This window comes from Halichoeres trimaculatus, unplaced genomic scaffold, assembly GCF_033239565.1.
Source record: "Halichoeres trimaculatus isolate MK-OKI-2021-1 unplaced genomic scaffold, fHalTri1.1 fHalTri1_scaffold_17, whole genome shotgun sequence".
NCBI lineage: Eukaryota > Metazoa > Chordata > Actinopteri > Labriformes > Labridae > Halichoeres > Halichoeres trimaculatus.
In genome coordinates this window covers 22,156,584-22,178,730 of record NW_027437195.1, presented here as the reverse complement: position 1 = coordinate 22,178,730, position 22,147 = coordinate 22,156,584, and the positions used below count along the sequence as shown (strand labels likewise).

At 39.5% G+C, this 22,147-nt stretch overlaps 1 protein-coding gene across 7 annotated transcripts in view; it reads right to left on the bottom strand.

Moving 5' to 3' along the window:
• Positions 1-3,000: 3,000 nt before the first annotated feature.
• The window catches only part of LOC141806163 (DNA (cytosine-5)-methyltransferase 3A-like), a 50,440-nt gene continuing 31,293 nt past the window's right edge, over positions 3,001-22,147 (bottom strand). For 3 of the 7 annotated variants that reach the window (XM_074691450.1, XM_074691456.1, XM_074691451.1), the window contains 17 exons: positions 20,417-20,815; positions 19,788-19,946; positions 19,458-19,565; positions 19,143-19,299; positions 18,869-19,015; positions 16,702-16,746; positions 16,254-16,333; positions 15,930-16,042; positions 13,238-13,421; positions 13,049-13,133; positions 12,650-12,795; positions 9,409-9,499; positions 9,154-9,302; positions 8,642-8,742; positions 7,700-7,769; positions 6,225-6,343; positions 3,001-6,104 (listed from right to left, as the gene is read on the bottom strand). In XM_074691450.1, coding sequence (XP_074547551.1) covers positions 5,963-6,104; positions 6,225-6,343; positions 7,700-7,769; positions 8,642-8,742; positions 9,154-9,302; positions 9,409-9,499; positions 12,650-12,795; positions 13,049-13,133; positions 13,238-13,421; positions 15,930-16,042; positions 16,254-16,333; positions 16,702-16,746; positions 18,869-19,015; positions 19,143-19,299; positions 19,458-19,565; positions 19,788-19,946; positions 20,417-20,815 — 2,295 coding nt within the window. In that variant the 3' untranslated portion in view covers positions 3,001-5,962. The remainder of the gene's footprint in view (positions 6,105-6,224; positions 6,344-7,699; positions 7,770-8,641; positions 8,743-9,153; positions 9,303-9,408; positions 9,500-12,649; positions 12,796-13,048; positions 13,134-13,237; positions 13,422-15,929; positions 16,043-16,253; positions 16,334-16,701; positions 16,747-18,868; positions 19,016-19,142; positions 19,300-19,457; positions 19,566-19,787; positions 19,947-20,416; positions 20,816-22,147) is intronic. The other 4 variants (XM_074691453.1, XM_074691457.1, XM_074691452.1 and 1 more) reach the window with 3 other exon arrangements.

Here is a 22,147-nt window from a genome sequence, read left to right as displayed (position 1 = left end):
TTTTTAATTAAAATATAAAAATAAACTTGTCAGACCTGTCCTCAAAGGAAAAAACGCCAGTGTTGGCGAGAGATAAACGCGAGTGAAGCCACTTGTAAAGGGGTCACACTTAACTCTGAAACACCAGCGATGTCTGTGCAAGGTATTATGTGTACGTGTTTTTGTTGTTCCCAACCGCAGTTAAATCAGGATTTTACTTAAGATTATTGAAATCCTGAACTTAATTTTAAATGTGTGTGCTCAATCAAAATTATGATATCCAGCCCTGCTATGACTGAATGACAGACAGTTTGGACTCACTTAAAAAAAACGTGGGAATTAGCTGTAACCGTACACTACATTAAACTAATTTTGTCTGAGAAAATAGAGATTAACTTTTGCACCACCACAGTGTCATGTAGTGGAAAAATCCTGATGCTTTTATTTTCTAGTCAACTCGGCGTACTTTCATTATGTCTCCATCACTTTGTTGTTAGTTTGACGCAGCTCACAGCATCCAGGCCGTGCGACGATGTGACGCTCCAATCAGCAGCTCTCAGTGAAGGCTTGGCCGCATGAACAACCAATTACTGTAGACGTGGGGCGTGTCCACCCAGGAGGCTGTACCACTCTCAGATGGAGAGGGTGATTTATATGGGGCGGCATGAGGAGGAATATGAACAGTAATTTAATATAACCACTGTCATCAAAGCGTCATTGGAACAAATCACACTTAAACATTAGTTAAATTTTATCTCTGATTTTTTTATGGATTTAACAGGATCAGATTTCATGTGGGGAATTGCACATAAAGCACAAAAAATTATGAGATATGAGATGAAAAAAGACGGTGAATGAAAATCCCATCCAGCCTATCTCAGTCTGATTGATGAAGCTTTAGTGTAACAGGATGATTAAATCTGATCAAGGATGAGCTGCAGGGCGACACCCTTATTTCAGGAACTGATGGTAGTGGTGAGTACCCAGGTGTCAAGACAGTACACCACAAATCCCCTGCTAGAGGGCAGGATGGCATGGAAACAGGAGCTGAATATTAAAACACCCACCTCATATATCAGCCCCCTGATGATTAAGAACTGATACATCGGCATGTGTTAATTTTTAATGGTTGAACACGCCCTACATTTGAATTTTAGCATTACAAAGAGATCATGTGCTGATCTGAGCGTGTTTTGCCATACTTTTTTAAATATCTGGTATTACCTGGTGAGTTGATGTCCTATAATTTATCAAAGTTAACGACTGGATCTATCATCATTTTCTCATAGCCTCTAAAATATGACAGCTATCATGAGAAAGTGACTTAAAAATTACTTTTAAAGGGATACAGCTGTGGCCTAGTGATTACAAGCCACCCCTTGAACAAAGGGGTGGCTTGTAATCACTAGGCCACAGATTAAGTTTTAACCCCCAAAATAACTGTGCCAGGGACTAGCCCAGTCTACTAAGTTTATTGAGACATAAACACCCATGTCATTTGACATACTATTGAATACATTATAATACCTAACAGAAAGGTCTGTATATTAAGATTTGCAAGGTGATATTGTCAAAAATGAAAGTGGTTGAAACTGTAACAACTGGAGCCTTTTTATTGAAAAAAATGCGGCTTGTTACACTAAAAACCGCAAGTGTTGCTGATAAAATTCAGTAGGGATGCTCCAGAGCAATCAGCTCAGTGGTTAAATTTCAAACGACTCTGAAGGTAAGAAAACCGACAACCCAAATTGAGCACAATTTATTCACAGTCAGCAATAACTGCAGCGTGGACAAGTGGTGGATGGCTGCAACTTAGATACAACATATGGCTGGCCTACTGGGCTTGGATTTTCATTTTTTTAACAAAACAAGCTAATTTTAGGGTCTTTCTACTTTAAATAGATACAGTAAATGATGTTTGCTGCCAATTCTGTTCATTACTTTTATGGACAAGATAGAAGGAGTCAGGCTCAGGGGTCTTGGGATCTCTGCTTGTTGCATATGATGTGGTCTTATTGACCTCATTTAACACTGCCCTCCAGCTCACACTGGGGCGGTTTGCAGCCGAGTGTAAAACCAGCTGTGATGAAGATCAGCACCTCTGAGTCTGAGGTCGTAGTTCTCAGCCGGGAAAGGGTGGACTACCCTGAACTCAGCCTTAGAGATAGGGTTTGGAGCTCAGACATTCGGAAGAGGCTCGGAGTAGAGCCCTCCGTACACAGAGGAACCAGATGAGGTGGTTGAGGCATCTTGTGATGATGCCTCCCTGGTGAGGGGTTTTTGATAGGGATGCATAATATATCCGTATCAATATCAGTATCGGTCAATGTGCAAAAGTGGTCGGATATTTACTCATTAGTTGCCGGCCATTTTCAGAGCATCTTGAACGATCTTTCAAGACCCAAGTAATATTGTTTTTTATGACTATGCATATGTTAACACCAAAACTACCTAAAAAGGGTAGACCATCATTTTTTATGTCTCTCTTTCTGTTTTTGATCCAAAAACAGACAAAACATACTTTTTTGATTGCGTTCATCTCGGGCGCTCCATCCTTTGATCCTCTCCGTGGTCATCTTTTCTCACGGTGGCGCCACTCATTCTCTCTGAACTACCTCCACACATCAACTCAGATTGTTTTTAGTTTTTTAACGATATTGATATCCATGAATTTTGGTTATCGGCCATAACAGCAATATTAATATTGGATATCGGTATGGGCTGAAATTTTCATATAAATGCATCCCTAGTTTTGGGCATACCCATCTGGGAGGAAACCTCAGGGTAGACCCAGGACACAATGGAGAGATTGTATCTCTCCACCAGCCTGGGAAAGCCTCAGTATACCTCCTAAAGAGCTGGCAGAAGTGTCTGGGGACAGGGGCAATTGGTTTTCCCTGGTGACATTGCTGCCCCGGTGACCTGTACCCAGATAAGCGATGGAAGTTGGATGGATTGATAAAAAAAGTACAAGAGATGGATTTTTTGCACAAAAACAATACATTTATTCAAGTGTTCTCCAGCACAAGTACATACGGAGCCTTTATCTTCTCTCTGGACACTAAACATAAGTATGGGGGCGGGGGAGTCGGGGGGGTCAAAGTGGAAAATGGCTGCTACATTTGCTGTACGGACTGGTCTTAAGGAAAAGCGTATAGGCCATAAACAGTTATGACAGAAAGAAAGTCACACAGAGTGCCAACAGTTTCACCCAATAAGAATCATTGACCTGCCTTGAACAGTAAAAATCAAACGTTGTTTCTGATAAAATAAAAAATCAAATTCATCAATTCAAAACAACATTTTGAAAAACAGACATGGAGAATAGTACGGCATGGAATGTAGGATTAAGAAGCAATGCGCATTAAGCATACATTATGCTACAGTAAAAGTTATTACCATTTTTTTCTCACACGATTTTCCCACAGATATGCACCAACTACAGCAATCTCTAGTCTAAAACAATATAGGAAACCTTTCATTAATTGTTATTCTTATTTTTTTCAAGTACAAAGTTAAAATGCCTTTGTTAATATATTTATATGAGTGAAATAAAAGTTCTTTTCCATTACTACGAGGAGGAACTTAAACTTAAACAGTCATTGTCGAGACTTGTTTATTTCTTTTTCCAATCAAATATATTTTTCTTGATTAGATAAAATGTTTAGCACCATTGGAAACACCTACAATCCCTCTTTTTTTAAAGTCTTACAAAAGGAAACAGAAGCCAAAAAAACCCAAAACTAAACAGAAAACAAAACACCACCTTGTAGGGCTGTGCAGTGAAGTTGAGACCGTTCATCTTAAAGCTGTCCATAGGCCACTATTAAGATCACATGACACAAAATCTGGATTCACTTGACACAAAAAAAACAGGACGATAAAGTCGACTTGGAGTCTCCCTATATCTAATGCTCAAAGCAAGTTTTGAATCAAATTTGTCACTTGATTTTTTTTCCATTTTTAACCTAAAAATTTGTCCTAATTTGATGATATATATTAGCAAAGAATTATATTTGTACATCTCATACGTAATTAAAAAAACATGAAAACAGCAACCAGAAAACTCTATGTACAGAATGTACAAACATTGGGGGGTTTAAGTATTATAAGGGGGAGGGGCATCTGGTTAAAATATCACAAAGCACGGGAGCTCATATTGAGCTCAGTGTGCATTGACAAAAATTATGGCAATAAGGTCACTTAAGAAATTAATTACATTAAGAAATTAAATTTCAAATTCCATCTTAAATATGATAAAGATAAGCGATAAAATCTGTTTTTATTACCCTCTTTAGTCTTTGAGTGCTGACGTCTTTGTCATACACTGAGTCAGTTTTTTGTTTTGACAAACCGCAGCCTAAATCCTCCATATTTAGCTTAGAGGTTACAATCAAGAGAATTTAGTTTGTGAATGTAATCCACATTTGGATCAGCACTTAAATTTGTCAACATGACGACTACTATTTTCAGGGAAATGTCCTTCACAAGGGACAGAATATTTTACAGAGCACGTGACATAGTTCCCTAACTCTGCTTTACATTTTACAATCTTTATAGACATTCTTTGAATGCGGGTAGCAGCAAACTGAATTGCTGCTCTAAAACGGAGAACAGTATGGATGATAGAGGAAAGGGATTAGGGGTTTCAAATGTCAATCCATCTACTGTACATTGATATAACATGGGTTTCACATCTCAAAATCCATTCTTTCACTTCTATTGGCACAGCCCTACTGTATACAAAAAGTATTACACGAGGGTAGATCATTTCACATCATAAAACGAAACGAGAAAACAATTCACAAAAACCAATATCCTTTTTTAAAAAATATCAAGGAAAAAAAGAAAGTATACATATAAAAAAGTGCTTTATAATGTTGATAAAACAGCACCAAATTGCTATAAAAAGGTAGAAGAACTTTGTGAAGCCGCACCATATTGTTGAAGATTTGCACCTGACAGTTTTTACAGTTTTGCAGAGGTAAGAAGCCAAGGAGCAGAGTTACCCGGCCCGGTCAACCTCCCTCCTTCCCCTCCCTCTGCGTCTATGCTTGCGATAACAGTTGTACAGTAATGTCATTGGTCAGGATGAAACTAGGAAAAAAAATAGTTTCACAGACATTGATCTAAAGTTTTTTTTTCTATTCAAATGACAGAAAACATCATGTCCCATGTGGCTCACTTCACTTCTTGTTTGTGCGGATCCAGGCAGTGAGCCCAGACGTAGCAAGGCTGAGTGATTGAACGAGCACCAGTAGAAAGAGTACAAAAGCTCTAAAATGCAGACAGGATATTTTGCAGTCAAGAAACTGATTTTTTTTAAGTGTAAAAACATCAAACACAAGCTATTCCAGCAACAGGTTAAAGAGTTCAGTATTGTCTAAAGTTGCAGTGCCACATGGGCGATGATGTTTCAAATCATCTCAAAGCACCATGGTATTGTAACCATTTTACAGTAGTACCATTATTACCTTCAGTTGAGTATAGAAACTGTAAACAAAGAGGTATATGTGATCTGGTGTTTTGGATTCTTAGAGACACAGCTCTCCTGACACTGAAGAGACATCACCTTTTGTCTTCACACCTGTGAGGCTCAGTAGCTGGAAGCTCACACAGCAGAAACTTTTCACAGAATCCCAAACTGTTTCCTATCTCTCGGATCTTTTCCAACATGTTTAAATACAAGTTCAGCACCACTCTGCCTCAGTGTCTTGAGAAGAAAGCATAGTCTCAAGTATAGCTTGCACAAACAAATCAACAATACTTGATAACACTGCTAAAAGGTAAAATGACATATCAAAATTAAATAGAATAAGAATTACAATTCAAATACAAGAAATAATGTGAAATCTACGTCAATGTTTCGCTTTCAAATTATACAAAGAGTATAATTTGAGTATCAAGGCTCTTATTTCTAGTCACAACATACAGTTGTAGTTCCTAAAAGGTTCCAAGTGAGTCTCCCCCGCTGCTCCGACTCTCAATCACAGGCGAAGTAATCTTTGAGTGGTGCAAACAGGTGGCGGATAACCGGAACGCTCCATGACCGACCCAGGAGCCTCTGCCTCGCCAGCCGGCTCATGTTGGACACGTCGGTATAGTGAACTGGGAAGCCAAAGACCCTGATCGGCAAAAAGAAAAGAGCCAGACCAGCAAAGTTAAACAGAACAGAGACAGATTATTTTTGATGTTTCAATCCCTAATGGAGCTTTGACGTGTGTTTTGACCAAGAACCAACGTACCTTTCCATCTCAGTGCACCATAGAATGTCTTCCTTCTCATTCATGTAGACGGGGAAGTGCTGATCTTTGCCCTGTTTTATGGAATTAGACCTGGTCGTGATGGTCCTCACCTTATCAAACTGATAGAGGAAAACAAATAGTTGCCCATTATTAATTATTTTATATATATTAGACATAACCGATTTTAACATCCTTGACATCCTTTATCTTATAACATTTAGGTGTGTGTGTAGGTCAATTTCTGCTACATCCTGCTGCCACTGGATGTCACCAGTGTACAAAATTGTTCTCTCCTTTGTACAGTCACTTCAGGTTTTGTCTTCTTTTCGTTTCTTGTGTTATTTATTCCTTTAAATTATGGTTTTGTGGCAAATTTATCTGACTTTCAACACATAAGGAAACCACTATTTTAATTATTTTCCATTTAAAAACTTAAGACATTTAATGTTCTAAAAAAGTATGCTTGATTTCAATTTGACACTGGTAACTTTATTAATTTTTCATTATTTTGGAAACGATATGGTACCCATGGCATGATTTAAACCACAGAGCCATGTCTGTTTTAATGCTGTGCTGCCTGAGGGCCTGGATTTCACAATGAGATAGTATTGATTTTCTGCCTTCTATTTTTGTAGATGTTCCTGAAAATTCTCTGAATCTTTTAATGTTACCACCCACTGTAAATGAAATTTTCATTCTTCTCATTCTCATATTTCTCTCATTCTCATCATTATTCTCTATTTTTTAAACTTTTTAAATTCTTCCTGTATCACTTTAAGATTTCTCAGATTAAAAAATGTGTAATGAATAATAATGCATTTTTTTTATCATTTTCATTATTGTTAATATTCTTTTCTCATTCTCATAATTCTTTTCATTCTCATCAGCATTCTCATCATATTTCTTACCATCACTTCTGTGCCTCTCCAGAATGTAAATGGTAAAATGGTAAATGGACCAGTACTTATATAGTGCTTTTCTAGTCTCTCTGACCACTCAAAGCACTTCACACTGCAAGTCTCATTCACCCATCCATACCCCATTCACACACTTTGTCACATTATAGAAACCATCAGTTTATCTAACACAGGGACACCCACTCATACACCACTGACCAACAGAAACATGTTGTTGGTATCACATTTAAATGAGCAAATATTTCAACAAAACAACAGATGAAATAGGATGTTGACATGTTTTCTTTGCACTAACTTAAATTAAACAAAGAGTGTAAATGATTTGCAAAAGATCAAAATCTGCTTTTATTACTCAACAACTCAAAAAGTTTTGAATGTCAATTGTAATGGTGACAGGTAATTTTGAACATAAGTGTTATAAATGAAACTAACTTCACGCTTACAATGTAAGCTAAGATGTTAGGCTTAAGTTTACAGTTGTATACACAGTGTACAAGAGATGTGGCAGGAATTTCCATCATATTATTCTGTATTTGTGCAAAAGAATTATGCCTGTACCTTAGCTGTTCTGCCATGTTCTAAACAGTCCTGAAGACCCAGCTTGTCATTGTTCATAGCACTCAAAGGCCTGAAAGGAAAAAGAACAGGAAGTACAATTTAAAGGTACTTGCTGTGACTTTCAGCAATGCAAGTAAACTTATGTATGACAGTTTTTCATGAATGGCACAGAAAGGGTATTATACGCTTTAAAGATCTGTTTATAGACAACAAATTAGCATCATTTCAGCAGTTAAGCAAAAAAGTTTAATTTACCAAAGTCTGACTTTTTCAGATTTTCACATGCAAGACATTTACAAGCAACTGCTAACTGCATTTGGCGTCTATTCATAACATTTTTTTAATATCAGTGACCAATCAGCACTGCACTTTTTGTATACTCAATTTGTACCTCAATAAAAAGATTTTGACCAAAAAAGCAAACAAACTTGGGTTTGCATATTTGAGATTTGCGAGATTTTTTTTCAAGTGTAAGTCATCTCTTAAAGAAGCAACTCATTCATTTACTCTAGAAACCAGCAGTCCCCAAACTTTTTTGCACCACGGACCGGTTTAATGTCAGACAATATTTTCAAGGACCGGCTCTTCTTCTGTGTCCTCACTGGCTCTTTTACCCTGCCTAAAGAAACTTTCCAAAGATGTTTGTTTTTTGTCCATTTTGCTAGCTTGGGGGTTTGGCATCAAGAATGAGTCATAGATGGGTGTGATGGAGAGAATCTGGTCACTTTTCAAAATAAAACACTGTTCAGAATCAGAAAATAAATCAAACTTAAATAATGTAAGTTGAGTATTCTTTATGTACAGCCCGGTACCAATTGACCCATAGACTGGTACCAGTCCACGGCCCTCGGGGGTTGGGGACCACTGCTATAAACTACTGGTCACTCTCTAAAAGCAGAACTTCTCTTAAATACCAACTTTCTCTGTGTATGCTTCCCTCACCATTCACACACCAACCTGTTCATTCCAGGAAGGTTACCCCAGAAGTAGCGGGCACGATGGGCAGCTGACACCTCTTTGGCGTCGATCATCACGGGGTTGCACTGGAAACAAAATAAAGCAGATGATGAGACACAAGTCAGAACAGAGCCAAGGTAAGATGCTTTTTTAAAATGATTAGGTTCAGTAGAGACTTGTTCCTGTACAGGTTTGACTAAAATCTAAGACTAACAACCTCAAAACTATCAAATTTGATTTGAACTATCGAATTCAAAATTGCCCTGTTCTGGAGAAAGGTAGGATACTTTTCAATCTATTTTAGATATAAGAGAGTCTGCTCTAGCCACAAGGGGGCATAAAGTATCCACCAACCCTGACATCGCTCTCATCTCATGCTGTCTGCGCTACAGTCTAAAATCTAAAAAGTTAGCAGAAGTCATGGTTAGTTATGACCTCCAGGATAAGATAAACCTATTATTCAGTGAAAACTCCAGCCGACACAGAGAAAAGCTGACCTCTAAAAAGCGAGATATGTCCCTCTTATCACTGACGCCCATGGCAACCACGTTTTCAAAGAGCCAGAAAAAAGGCCGGTCTTCCCCCTCCTTGGGCCGAGCCTCGTGAAGCAACCGGTAGAACTCAAAGAAGAGGCGGCCTGTGCCCTCTGTGGGACAGAAGAAGTCAGAAAAAGTGCCATGGGCAGGTTTAATCATCATGGAGGGGTCTAAAAGAGCATAAACAGGAAGTCATGCAGTGGAAAGTGAACTCACCAAACAGACCTTTTCTTGCAGGATTGACTATCGAGAGGTCATTGCATGGACTTCCACCAATAACTAGGTCGAAAGGACCCCATTCGTGTATCTGTAAAGAGATAAGATACAGTCAGACACACAGACAGAGGCAGTATAGATAAGTACACAACAAAGGGAGAGTTTTCATTCATTTTTTTTTACAGTGTAACTTTAAGCCTTGCAGTCTAAGAAAACTACTAGTGTCACAGGAGCAGCTGGTCTAAAAATATAACAACTCTGTCAGCATCATGTCATCAGGCAGATATAAAGAAGGCACTGTCAAAAATAAGGTCACAAGCTAAATAACATTTCTGTAGAGCAGAGCGGCCTGGGACTAATACAGGAAGCAGTCGTGTGACAGTCATGCAGATATCAGATGGCATGATGTAATCGCTCTCAGTTGTTGAATGTTTAAACATAGAACGGGACATCTGCAGTAAGATTCGGAGGTAGATACATTTTTTTGCAACCTTTGCAGACTTAAGTGCAATATCACAATTTTGATGTCTAAAAAATATATACTCCTTATTTGAAATACACCATAGCAGCAGTGACACACACCAACTGCCGATCTGAGCCTGTCATAGGTATGAATTAGTCACCGTGACTGATCTGATCAAGCTGGCCAGGGTCACTTAGTGTTGACAGTCAGCAGATAACATGATATAATCTGTGGGATAAAAACTTATGTCATATTTACAACCACAAACCCTTCACACAGCCTGTGCTGCATTCCAATGGTTGACTTTTCTTTTAGTTCTTTTCAGTCCACTGAACACACCATGTTGCCTTCATTTCTTCAGCCACAACTCACCCAAATACAGCATTTTTCTTTCCTAATTTTTTTGTCCACAGAATGCTAAATAAATATGCAACTTTTGATCTCTGTTATGGTTCAGACACATGGAAGAATTCATGGTCGTGCAAAATTGCATGGCAACAGATTAACCAACAAATACCCTCCTGTGTATTCACTTTCATGTCCTTTCAAAATAAAGTTGTTGCTCTCTTTTGAGGGAGTCTATCTTATTTGACCCTGTAAGTTTTAGCAACTTGTGTGGTCGCCTTTCTCAAAGACACTTTATAAAACATATTTCAGTCATAAAACAGCACTTTCTAAGTGATATTTAAAAAGTCTCACTTTTATACTTGTATAATTGAAACCTACAATTTAAAATGAGATCATCATCTCCAAAATAGGTTATTTCTAAATGCTTTTTCCCAGTTCCCCTGTCTGGGTCGTCCAGGACATGAATTTACTGTCACCAACTCTTCAGTAAAGAAAGTAGCTACTGGCTGTCCGAGAAGTTGCTAAATGATGTCATTGCTAATTTTAATATTTGCATGCAACTGTAATGAACTCTGTAGGAGAGAGGAATAATGTCTTTGGAGAGACAAAAAGTGAATAAAAAAACCCACCATAACTATTTTTAGTGACCCAAAAAGACACACCCGTGTATGATTCATTTGCATGCAGTTGCCTACTCTGGCTCATAGACTGTACAACATAGCTGCAGCTGGGATGGACTGCTGTGTAAGTAAGGAGGACTTGTTCGCCTGGGGTTTGAAATAGGAGGGTCACAGCAGCACCTGCTGCTTTTTGAGCAGAGTGAGATTGATTTGTCAGAGCCTCCAAACTCCTGAAAAAGTCGCTGAACATGTTGCTAGTCACTTTTTGGAAAAGGGTCACTAAAGGGGTCTGAAAACTTGCTCAACCTATGGCCCTTTTCCACTATCACGCCTTGGCCCTACTTTACTCGGCCCAACTCTACTCTACTAGATTTGCAGCGTGTTTCCACTAGCCCGGTTCTTTGACCACCGGAGGGCGGGGTCGCCATAAAACAACTGGGCGACACCACGCCCACATCATTTTGAGCGCAACACAACAATCGCAAACAATGGAGGACTTGGAGGCAATAGTGTACTTGCTGCTCGGTCTGTGGCTTTTTGTCACAAACCAAATGAAAGAAGAAAGCAGAAGAAGGCCGCAGGCGGCGAGAAGAAATACAATTGTAAAGTACAGGAGAGTTTTGGAAGCTGTACAACAGTATGAAGCTGAGGACGAGAGCAATAGAGATGCAAAGAAGAGATGTATGATGGTAAGCTAAAGGTTGCTACTGCTAGTGTGCTAGCTCGTAATGAAGTCCCGGTTGTAGTATTCTAATGGCGACAAAGTCACTAAGTTGTTAACACTGCACAGATTGTTTTTGTGCACATAGACAGAGTAGGAGTGGGAGAAAAAAACGATGTATTGAAGTACCAGAATTTTTTGTTTAACGATTTTCAATCGTGATTCTTTGTTCAACATTTAATTTTTTTTTTTTTCAAATTTAAATCCTTCATTTTTGTCTTTGTTACTACGCTGGAACAAAGTTGAAATGTAAGATCACTCTGCTTGTGAAAGATGCCTGGTGCTCGTAGCCCAGCGCAGCTCCAAATCTCTAGCCAGACTCTTCTCCTCTGTTGTGCCCAAATGGTGGAATGAATTACCAAACTCTATACGATCCACAGAGTCCTTTTCTACTTTTAAGAGATGTCTGAAGACTCATCTGTTTAGGGAACACTTGGGCATTTAGGCTGACCTTTCTCCTGTTTGTCCTCAGTGGTAGAATGAGTCATAAGGTCTCAGACTCAGCTCTTAGTAAATGTTTAGCACTGATTATTGAATATTGTTGAAGGTTAAATTATATTGTTGCAGCTATCAATAGTGGTAGGTTATGGCTACATTATTCAATATGGGGAAAAAAATTATTCTTGCAATTAATGGCAGCACCTGCCGCCAAATAACTTCTGGCCCTTGGTCACAATAACTAAGGTTTTTCCTTCTGTCTAAGTTCTTGCGTGTGTTGGACAAAAGCGTCTGCTGAATGAAACTGTAGAATTGTAGATCCCTGACTAAATCCTAAAAACTGACTCACGTGTGATGTGCATTTTTTGGGCAAATATGGCTCCTGGTATAGTCTGTAAACATCATCATCGTCATTCAACTTTTTCACATGGTCTGGTTTTAAAAAGCAAACTAAATATAGTGTGAGCACGGCTAAAACTCGGGCTAAGCCGTGCTACAAACTGAGTTTACAAAGTTTGCTTGTTAGAGTCATGTCCTAATTACAGTGGATGATGGTGTTCATGGGAAACAGAGTCTTTAAACCAGAAAAACACACTTGCTTTTCAGGATAGTCCTTACAGTGCCTCAACAAACTCTTTGCATAAGACTCACATGTTTGCGCGTGACGTTCCTCACATCGCCAACGTACATGATGCGACCCTGATGCCGGACGATACCCACAGTGATGGAGTCCTCACACACTTCAGAGGCTATGTAGCGGTCCACTTGGATGCCAAGTTCTTTTAGCACCAGTAACCCTGGATTGAATAGGGGGGGAAGGTTAGACTGGGCATTGAAAACCTGGGATTAAACCATTCAAGATGTCACCAAAAAAACAAAACAAAAACAGAACACCAGTCACACTGAAATGAATACCTATAAATGGCTTCATAAAAGTCTCATTTTGACCTAATATTTCATACAGTTTCTATAAATATGATCAAATTTTGAGAGATCAGTAAGGTAAAGTAAGGTTTAGTACAGAAAGAACAGGCTCCTTTCTTCTCTTACCTGTAGCAATGCCGTCAAATAATGACAGGACACGGATTGGCTTCCTCTTCTCCACCATGACTGGGGCGTAAAGCTTTGGTGCGTCCTGGAACACGACATAAAGAGAAGCAAAATGAGACTTGCATGAAAAAAAAACAACAACCTGTGACTGACATAGATTTACAGAGGTTTTGAAGGTGCATTACTCACAAAATCTTGATCATGATTATTTGCAAAGAAGTGCTGGAGACGACAGGGCCAGTCAGTGCGACGCAACAAGAGACCGTGCACGCCCTTCTGACCACACATGTAGCAGTTCCATGGGTCCTCTTTGATGGCTGCGTGGGCTGCGCCTTGACCGACTAGGAGGTCTACGCACTCCACACAGAAACACCTGGACACAGGTAGAATGAACAAAGATGTCAACAGGGTGTAGTCAAAGTCACTAAACACACATTTGATGACTTTGCTTATTTCTCTGGCTGTGGCTGATCCCATTAATGCATCAAAAGAAGAGTAAATTTCTATGTGCTGAGCCTGTTTCATCTTCTTTTCTCGGAACTAGACCTCTACTGTTTGCCACAACTTTTCATATCTCATCTATGAGCCTCACTGTTCCTCTCAGTCACATGACCATGTCTTTGAAACAAGCATCAGTACTGTCGTTTTTTAAGGCTCCCTCACACAAACACAGTCACGTTGTTGTAATATCACCAAGTTAGACAAATTAATCTGCAGCTGTGAGAATTTCCCAGCAGAAGTGAAACTGTGCCTATTTGTGTCCTCAGAAGGGCTTAGGGATGAGTACCACAGAAGTAGTCGTAGAAATGATTCTAATTAGCCTAATTTCTGTCTCACCAATCTGAGATCAAACACTAACAGGACATGCAATTTCCACTCGTCTGCCTTCGTTTTTATCTACAAGTCCCAGAGTTAATGGCTTTGAATGATGTTTTGGAGCTGTGAGTGACAGCCAGTCATCATCAAATATCATCTAAATGTCAGCAGCCATCATCTAACAAGACAGCGTGCTATTGTGTGCTGATTGGTTCTGTGTGTGTCTGACAAGGCTGTGTGTGTTCTCTGTGGTATTTTTCTAGCTTAGTCATTTAGCTGTGTGAGGACACACATCAGAGCGCTATTTCTGTACAGTCAACAGTGGCCCATTCAACAGACATACAACCACACTTTACTGTTTAATACTTGTGATCAAATATTAATGGAGGGTCAGTGGACCACCGTGATAGTGCACAACATCAGTGCTAAGAGATTTGTGACACCACAACAAAGACTTTATTATGTACTCAGTCTGTGTGGTAATAGCAAGAGGCAACGCCGGTCTAAAAATAAGAAGTCTATGCAGATGTGCTAAAACAGGCAAGTTCAAAGTCAAGCCTGGGACAACTGAGGCCAAAAGTAATTTTCATCCTCCAATTAAGTGTTAAGTTATTAGTATAGCATATAAACTAACCATGTTTTAAATTATGGGTATTTTCTGCTCTGTGCGCAAACAAAACCAAAGTATATCGAGACAAAATTACATTTGGGTTGTGCACAGGCTAGTTGTATAAAGCTAAAGCACTGTACATTCTGCAGACATGTTTAAATGAATGTATTTATCATGATGTGGAAATGGACTTTATGATCATCTAAAGAAAGAAAAACATCAGAGGACACAATACTAGTTTAAAAAGGAGAAAGCAATGCATAAAAAATCTGTCCGGGATGCAGGATAAGAAATATTTGGTGCTAAAAATACTGTTTGGAATAGGTCAGAATAGTCTTAAAAAATAGTCACAATGGAATCCAGATCTTAATCCTGACATAGAAACATCCTGACATATTTTCCACATGTCCCCCCCTTATGGAGACTATTTTTCTTTTTAGAAGAAGTAGTGTTTGCTGTTGTTTTTTGCAGCACGAAACACTGCAGAAAACTGATTACTCATTATCTAGTATCAAGATTATTTAGGGACATGTAAGGTTTGATTTCATAATTCTGTAATGAAGGCACAAGTATGTTTGACAACACTTAGTGACTGATTGTTCCAAAAAACCCTGAATGAAATACAGACGGTCCTCGAGTCATAAATGAGTTTCATTCCTACAACTCATTGTTACCCCAAATTCCACGCAAGTCTGATTTTTACCCTTAATACCCCCTAAATCTCTTAATAACTATCCAAATACATGTATTATACTTCATATTCATGGGAAAACAGAACAGACAATTAAAATAGACAGCAGCACAAGGAAGAGCACAAACACAGGCAATCTACACTATGACGCAACTCGAGACAAAGTGGACGATGCTAATAACCGCGTAGCACTGTGTAGCAGTGTATTCATATGCACTGCTTCAAAAACTAGTATGTGTAGTAGGAGCTAACGAATAGAGTGGCGTAACTTCAACACCCCTATTTTCTTGCATACATATATTTATTGGCGTCATAAAGTCGAGACCACATAAGTCGAAGACCTCCTGTAGTTGAGAAATAGAAATTCACATTTTTTTCCCAGTTAATAAATATGTCAGGAAGAGCTGTTGGCCCATGGTTGTGTTCACAAAATCAAATGTTAAGTCATCCTTGTGCTTAAAAGTGCAGTTCTTCAAGAGTCCACTTGGGGCTGGCTGCAGAAACAACGGAAACCACATGGACACCAAGCCAAAATAGTTGACCTTAACAGTAAAATTGAACACGGTTATAGCCTGGTTCAAAAGCAGCTTGTGTCTGAACAGCTTGTCTCTATTGGCATACACTGTACTGGGGGCTTACCTTGACTCTGATTACGACACCACATACATAAAGAAGGACAATTTTTGTAGAAAACATGCAGCCATTTTTTTTCCGCTTTTGGTGAAAAAAGGGACTTTTTTTTCATTATCCAGAAGAAACCTTACCGGCAACAGTTGTTGTTCCCACACATGAGCACCTCTCGCCCTCCACAGCAAATAGTGCAGTACGACTGGTAGCCATCATCATCATATTGATATGCACATTCTAGGAAGCAATTCTGTGGGAAAAAAAAAAAAAAACAAGTCAAAGAGATGAAATCAAAAGTAAAATGTTTGTTGCAAAAGGAAGCATGTTTGACTGAATCACAACAGGAGCTGGTTGAAGTATATGCAGTTTATTATTAGCTTTGAAAAGAGCAGTGATTTGTTTTTACGAGACAGTAGTCAGAGCTGAGTCCCAGACTTTTATTGACCTCTATCAAAGCTTACCTTACAGCCCTGGCACATTCCTCCGGCAAACAGCGGGTGCTCCAAGCTGACATTCAGACTTCCACAGGAGATACAGATGTCTGCAGAAAGAAGCGCAGTGTGTCAGTATTTAACAGGCAGAGGTCAGAGAGGTGTGAACACCCTGAAACGCTCTGACTTCACACTTCAGTGGAATTATTTGAACAGCTGCGATGCAGGTGAAGATCTAATGAGCTTAGCTGGTATGTTTGTAGGGAACTGACAAGGGAGCCAGTGAAGTGCCAAGAACATTTTATGGAAATGTTATTTCCTCGTCTCTTCATGTAATATTTTATTAACAAAGACCCGCACATTTCAGCTGCTTTGCTTGTCAAGATCAAGGGTAAGTGCAGGGCGTCTCTGTGTTCCTCCCCTGAGAGCCCCCCCGGTGATGCTACAAGCTGGTGTACACAGAGGACTTGTCACTTACCCTCGATGCTGCGGCACTTTTGTCTCACTTCAAGAACAAGTCGCTCTGAAAATACAAAACAATAAGCAACCGATAAGAAATGTGGGTTAGCAAACCTTCTACAACAAAAACACATTCTTGCTGTTGAAACAAATCTTACGACTCTTACTCTATTTCATCGCCCCAATCACAGGTTATTTATTCACATATTTTACTTATAAAGGTTTTTTAGTTGTATTTTTTTGGTATCAATGTGAATAAATTGTTAACCACCATGAGAATCGGAAATGTGCAAATTTTGCAAATCATACTGGAACAGCTGAATCTTGCTGTGTTTGACATTCAAATGATGTAGTTCTAAATCTTGAGCTTTAGCAGAGAAAGACACTATCAAAAACACAGAACAGAAAAGTCCATGTGTTCCTTATTTGCTCCTCTGTAAATGTTTTTCCAACAGCTTTTTGATTATTTTCAAGTGATAATGAAGGATACTGATGCCTGATGGTCCCAGGCAGAGAAAAAATGATTGAAATTTTTAAAACATGATCACATTATATGAAATTGAAACCATCAGGGCCCTAGAATTGATCCCTGTGGTACACCAAATTCTAGGAGTTGCAACTGTTTCAAGAGGAAATGCAGGGCTTGTTCTGTCATGACAAACCTGGAGAAGTAATGAAAATTAAAATATAAAATTTCCAGGCATGGGAAAGTTTTGGAAACAAAAACCCCCATACAATAAAGCGTTGGAAAAGAGGGAAAAAAAAGCTTTGCTAGCGCACACACATTGTGTAGAGTGTAAAATTCTAAAAACATCTTACTTGTGTATCGGTGTATTTTCTATAAATGTTTTTAAAGGTTTATAAAGTTTTAAAGCCCTCAAATTTTACAGGCAGAAATGTGCACAAACCTTCAAAATAGAGGCATATTTTTCCGTTAAGCAGTAACATCACCAATAAACTAATACCTTATTTGCGAATTCAAAACCTTTTTTTATCTTGAGTCCTAACATCTTCTAGCCCAGTGTTGTATGAACATTCAGATACTAATGGATCCAACTCACCAGCAGCAGTCTGAACAGGCATGAATAAAGCTTTATACATGAGAGGTGAAAGGTCTGTGACTATAAAACTTTACTTCGTTACTTAGTAACGAGCAACCCATAGAGGGATTATTTATGTGTTAACACCGGATGCACGCTCAACTTGGGTGCAGCACTGCGGAGTATAATGGTTTGTCAACTGACGTGGAGGAGAACCACCAAAAAAACGCATCTTCAAACTAAATATCATCACTTCTACGGATGGTAAATGGCTCCCAGGTTTGTGAAATAGCAGTAAGTGGGCAGATATTAGGTGGACAGACATTTTTAGCGGAGAAATCTGGCGTATACTCGGGGAGCAATTTAAACACACAACTGTCACTAGATGCTCATGACTGTATTATCTGTGGACACTTACCAGACTGTGACATACCAGGACATAAACATGTGTCAATAAATCAGAAACCCTCCCAAACCGAAAAAAGCATATAGACTGCTGAGCCTGAGACCTGGTTCATAATAAAAGAACCAGAAAACTGCACCAAATCAGATAAAGACGGCACATTTAATTATTCACCTGCAGACGTCGCTGGTGTTTCAGTGTAAAGTGTGACCCTATTAACTGGTGACTCTCAGCCGTTAATCACTGATACTTTCGGCTGAGAGTCACCAGTTAGCATGGTCGCAATTAACTCCAAAACACTGGTTGCTCTGTGACTGTTAAAACTTGATAGACGTTGCCTCTGTTGTAAAGTATTGTTTCTAAAAACTGAACACAGAACAACCGTACATTTCTATGCCGACAGCAGGTTGAATTTAGTGTTTTAAAAAGCGGTACCTCGTCTGAACTCGAATGAATGGAGCTAAACACTGCTTCTGTGGTCAAGAAGTGTGCACATCTTTATGATGATGTAGACTGATAATCCCTCTATATGTTACATCATTAATAACATCAGTTAATGTCTCTGGCTCATCCCAAGCATTTCTGCATTGTCACATCACTCAGTTGCTGCCACTCTAATGGACTTCCTGTTCACAAACTTCTTTGAGCACTTTACTCTGATGTACAGCACCACTGAGTCAACCCCAAGGGAAGGACTGCAGAGTTCATGACTCTTGTACAACTAAGATAATGAGGCACCTTACCTCTCGTCCTCTCATCAACAATGTCCTTGACCTTGGGTTTCTCTGCTGTGCTTTTGCGAGGCTTTTTGGCTGGAGGAGGCTCATAGGCAGCAGCTTCAGGCTCCGCCCACATCTCAGGGTAGACCTGTTTGTATGGGTTACGCTCCTCTGGGGAATAAAGCATGTAGAAAAAAAATGTTAGAGACAGTATCATGAATTAATTGACATCCAAATTCTGAGTTAAAGAAATATGCATCCACCTTAAACCAAGCTTCATTTATTGGCTTTTCCTTACCCTCTGGCGGCTCTAACGCTTTGGGTCCAGTGGGCTGAAATCCTGTCATAGCCCAGTCAATCATTTCTTTGATCAGCATCTCCACTGATTTGGAGGTTTCTGTGTTGTCACCATCAGTGCAGGCCATGAAGGCTTTGCCTGCCCGGCTACTAGCGGCCTGTTGACAAATGCAGAATAAAAAAATGCGATTAGCAATATAACTTTTAGAGGTGAAAACACCTGAGACTGTACGGAAAAAAATGTTTTTCATTGTGGTTTTGTATTTCCTGAATATGTAAGAAAATGTAATTAGGTACATGTGTGTACTGTACTCACCTGTAGCACCTCATAGATAGCTTTCTTGTATGTGGGCTGCTTATTGTAAGTTGGTTGGTGAAAGGCATTATTGAAGGAACTTAAAGGCAGAAGTTTCTCTACACAGATCTGTAAACATAAAAAAGCAAAGAATGGTTTAAGGGTTGGAAGTTAATAGGGCCAAAGTATCTGTAGACAAATAATCTTTGTTGAAAAAACAACAGCAAAAAAAAAAACATTAAACTGTGTGTGTAATCGACATGCATCAACATGAGCCTGTTTTGCTCAATATTTGGTTGGGGAAAAAAAAATCACCTGACAGCTATATTTATTTTGGCCGTAAACACTCACCACTGAGAATTTATCTTCTCCAAACCACATGACCCATCTGGTTCCCTCAGCAGCTCTGCTTCGTCCCGTAATCCACCAGGATACGATGCGGCCTGGCCACCACGAGTACCCTCGCAGCTTTCCCCAAACCAGCTCGCCGATGCCAAAACCACGACCGTCCTGCAGCCAAAATAGAAGACAAACCAACCACTCTGTATTAGTGTCTGCGGGTATTTGTGAAACCTTTTCAACGCTGTCCGTCTCGGTTTGTTTGTGTTTGGAAAAAGACATAAATCTTGAGCAGGATGAAAAAAATTGAAGAACACTCGCACAGAGCAAATAGAAAATAGTAAAGGATTCACGTAAGAAGTGTTGAGTGCAGGCAAGTGACAAACACAGGAAGATTATAGAACGATCAGGATCATAAGTTATACAGAGATTAGGAGATGAATGCACTAAGATGACTAATTTTAAACTGAAAAATCCTGTTAAATTCAACTTGATACATTCATTGTTTTTGTTTTCTTCTGTATCCCGATGGGGCTGAAAGCTACTAAACACCTGAGGAAAATACATCACTCAAAACAATACAGTTTAACACAGGCTTTAACACAAGGCTTTGTTTCAGTTAAAGCTCACAGTTATCTTACCTCATACTCGAGCTCAGTGTCTGCAGACCTCGGGGAAGCCTTTTCTCCTCCCCCGATGACGACAGGCTCTGGGGTCGTGGCCACTATAGGGGAGGCGGGGTCAGTAGGCTGTTGTTGCTGCTGCTGATGCTGCTGCTGATGCTGCTGCTGTTGATGTTTTTGTTGTGGTTGTTGTTTTTGTTGTTGTTGTTGTTGCTGTTGTTTCAGAGGCAGCGACGGCTGTGATTGCTGTTGATACTGAGGCTGTGACTGAGTGTGCATCTGAGGCTGCTGCGGCTGCCTTGAAGGCGATGGGTGTTTGATTATTGAGACTTCTTCTCTCTGAGTTTCTATTTCTTCCTCCTCGTCGTGATCCTTCATCGCGTTCATCGCTGACATCAGTTTGGCCTTTTTCTCTGCCTGAAATACAACCAGGGACAGCAGTGAGGGGGAGGGAGATTAACAGATGATTTGTCAGATGTCAAATATTTGTCTCAGTTTGTTGTTCCTGCTTATTTATTCTTTTTCTTCTGCTCATAGTTAACTAGAAAAGCACTCAGAGAGCTCAGACCTCCTTCAAGCATATTGTGACTGTCACTAACACTTAAGTCCTAATTTAATGTTATGCTCCCTTTCAGCAGACTGTCTGCTACAATTTGGTGTTAGTTGCAGGTTTGTACGATAATTTGTTTCCTGACAGTGTTGAAAAATATGATGACCCAGTACATATTTCATATTCCAGATCTTAGAATCCAGGATATTGCCAGGATCTGGATAGTACTTTTAAATCTGTCCGAAATTTTGGTGACCTTGTCTTGTATTGTTTTGCAAAGCAATCTGACCATTTATCATAGAGTTATATACACACATGGAGAAAACAGCCTTATCTCACAATGACAAAGAATCCTTTAAAAAAGTCCTGGATCCAGATGGTGATCCAGATCACCTCCAAAATTTAACCACTTCTTCCTTATCCCATTTTGAACATTTCCTGAAAATTTCATCAAGATCTGTTGATTACTTTTTGAGTTATGTTGTTCACAGACAGACAAACTCTCCCCAAAACATAACCTCCTTGATGGAGGTAATTAAAAAGCTTAATAGAGATGGTGAGGTTTGAGGATGGTAGGGATGAAAGTTGACATTACAGACCAGGGTCCATATGCCAGTCTTCAAACAAATGGGACCTTTAGTCATAACATACTCAGTTGGTTGCAGTGTTGCCACATGCATGACTACCAAAAATTGGCCATTTAACTAATTGCACTATGAAAGCGAGGCCAGTGAAGAACTTTGTGCATGGGGGAACTTTCTTGGAAACTCCTATCCAACAAATTTGAATTACGCATGTGTACTCAGCGTAAACACAGTTAACATGGCAAGCGGTAACAGTGTCGATGAGAAAAGAAGGATTCCTGCAGAAGAAACTGATACTTAATTTGAAAAGTATAATTGAAGAAACAGCTGTTCCCTTCACAGATTTTGTATTTAAGGGTAACGCATAAGCATGACATCCACCATCTTAAAATAGCCGAACAGGCTTCGGTAATCCTGCGGTAATCCTGCAGTTCGTGTAGTTCCTGTAGTGGTGGAAACCCCCTGCCATTAAATGTAATGCTCTGTTGGGGCATTAACCCAGCCCAAGCAGCCAAGTAGTTTTTGTTTTTCACCATTAGTACAAACAATCTGTTATCACGATTGGCTGGAGGTGCATACAGGTCCGAAGGGCGATCATTCAACCAGTGTGAGGAG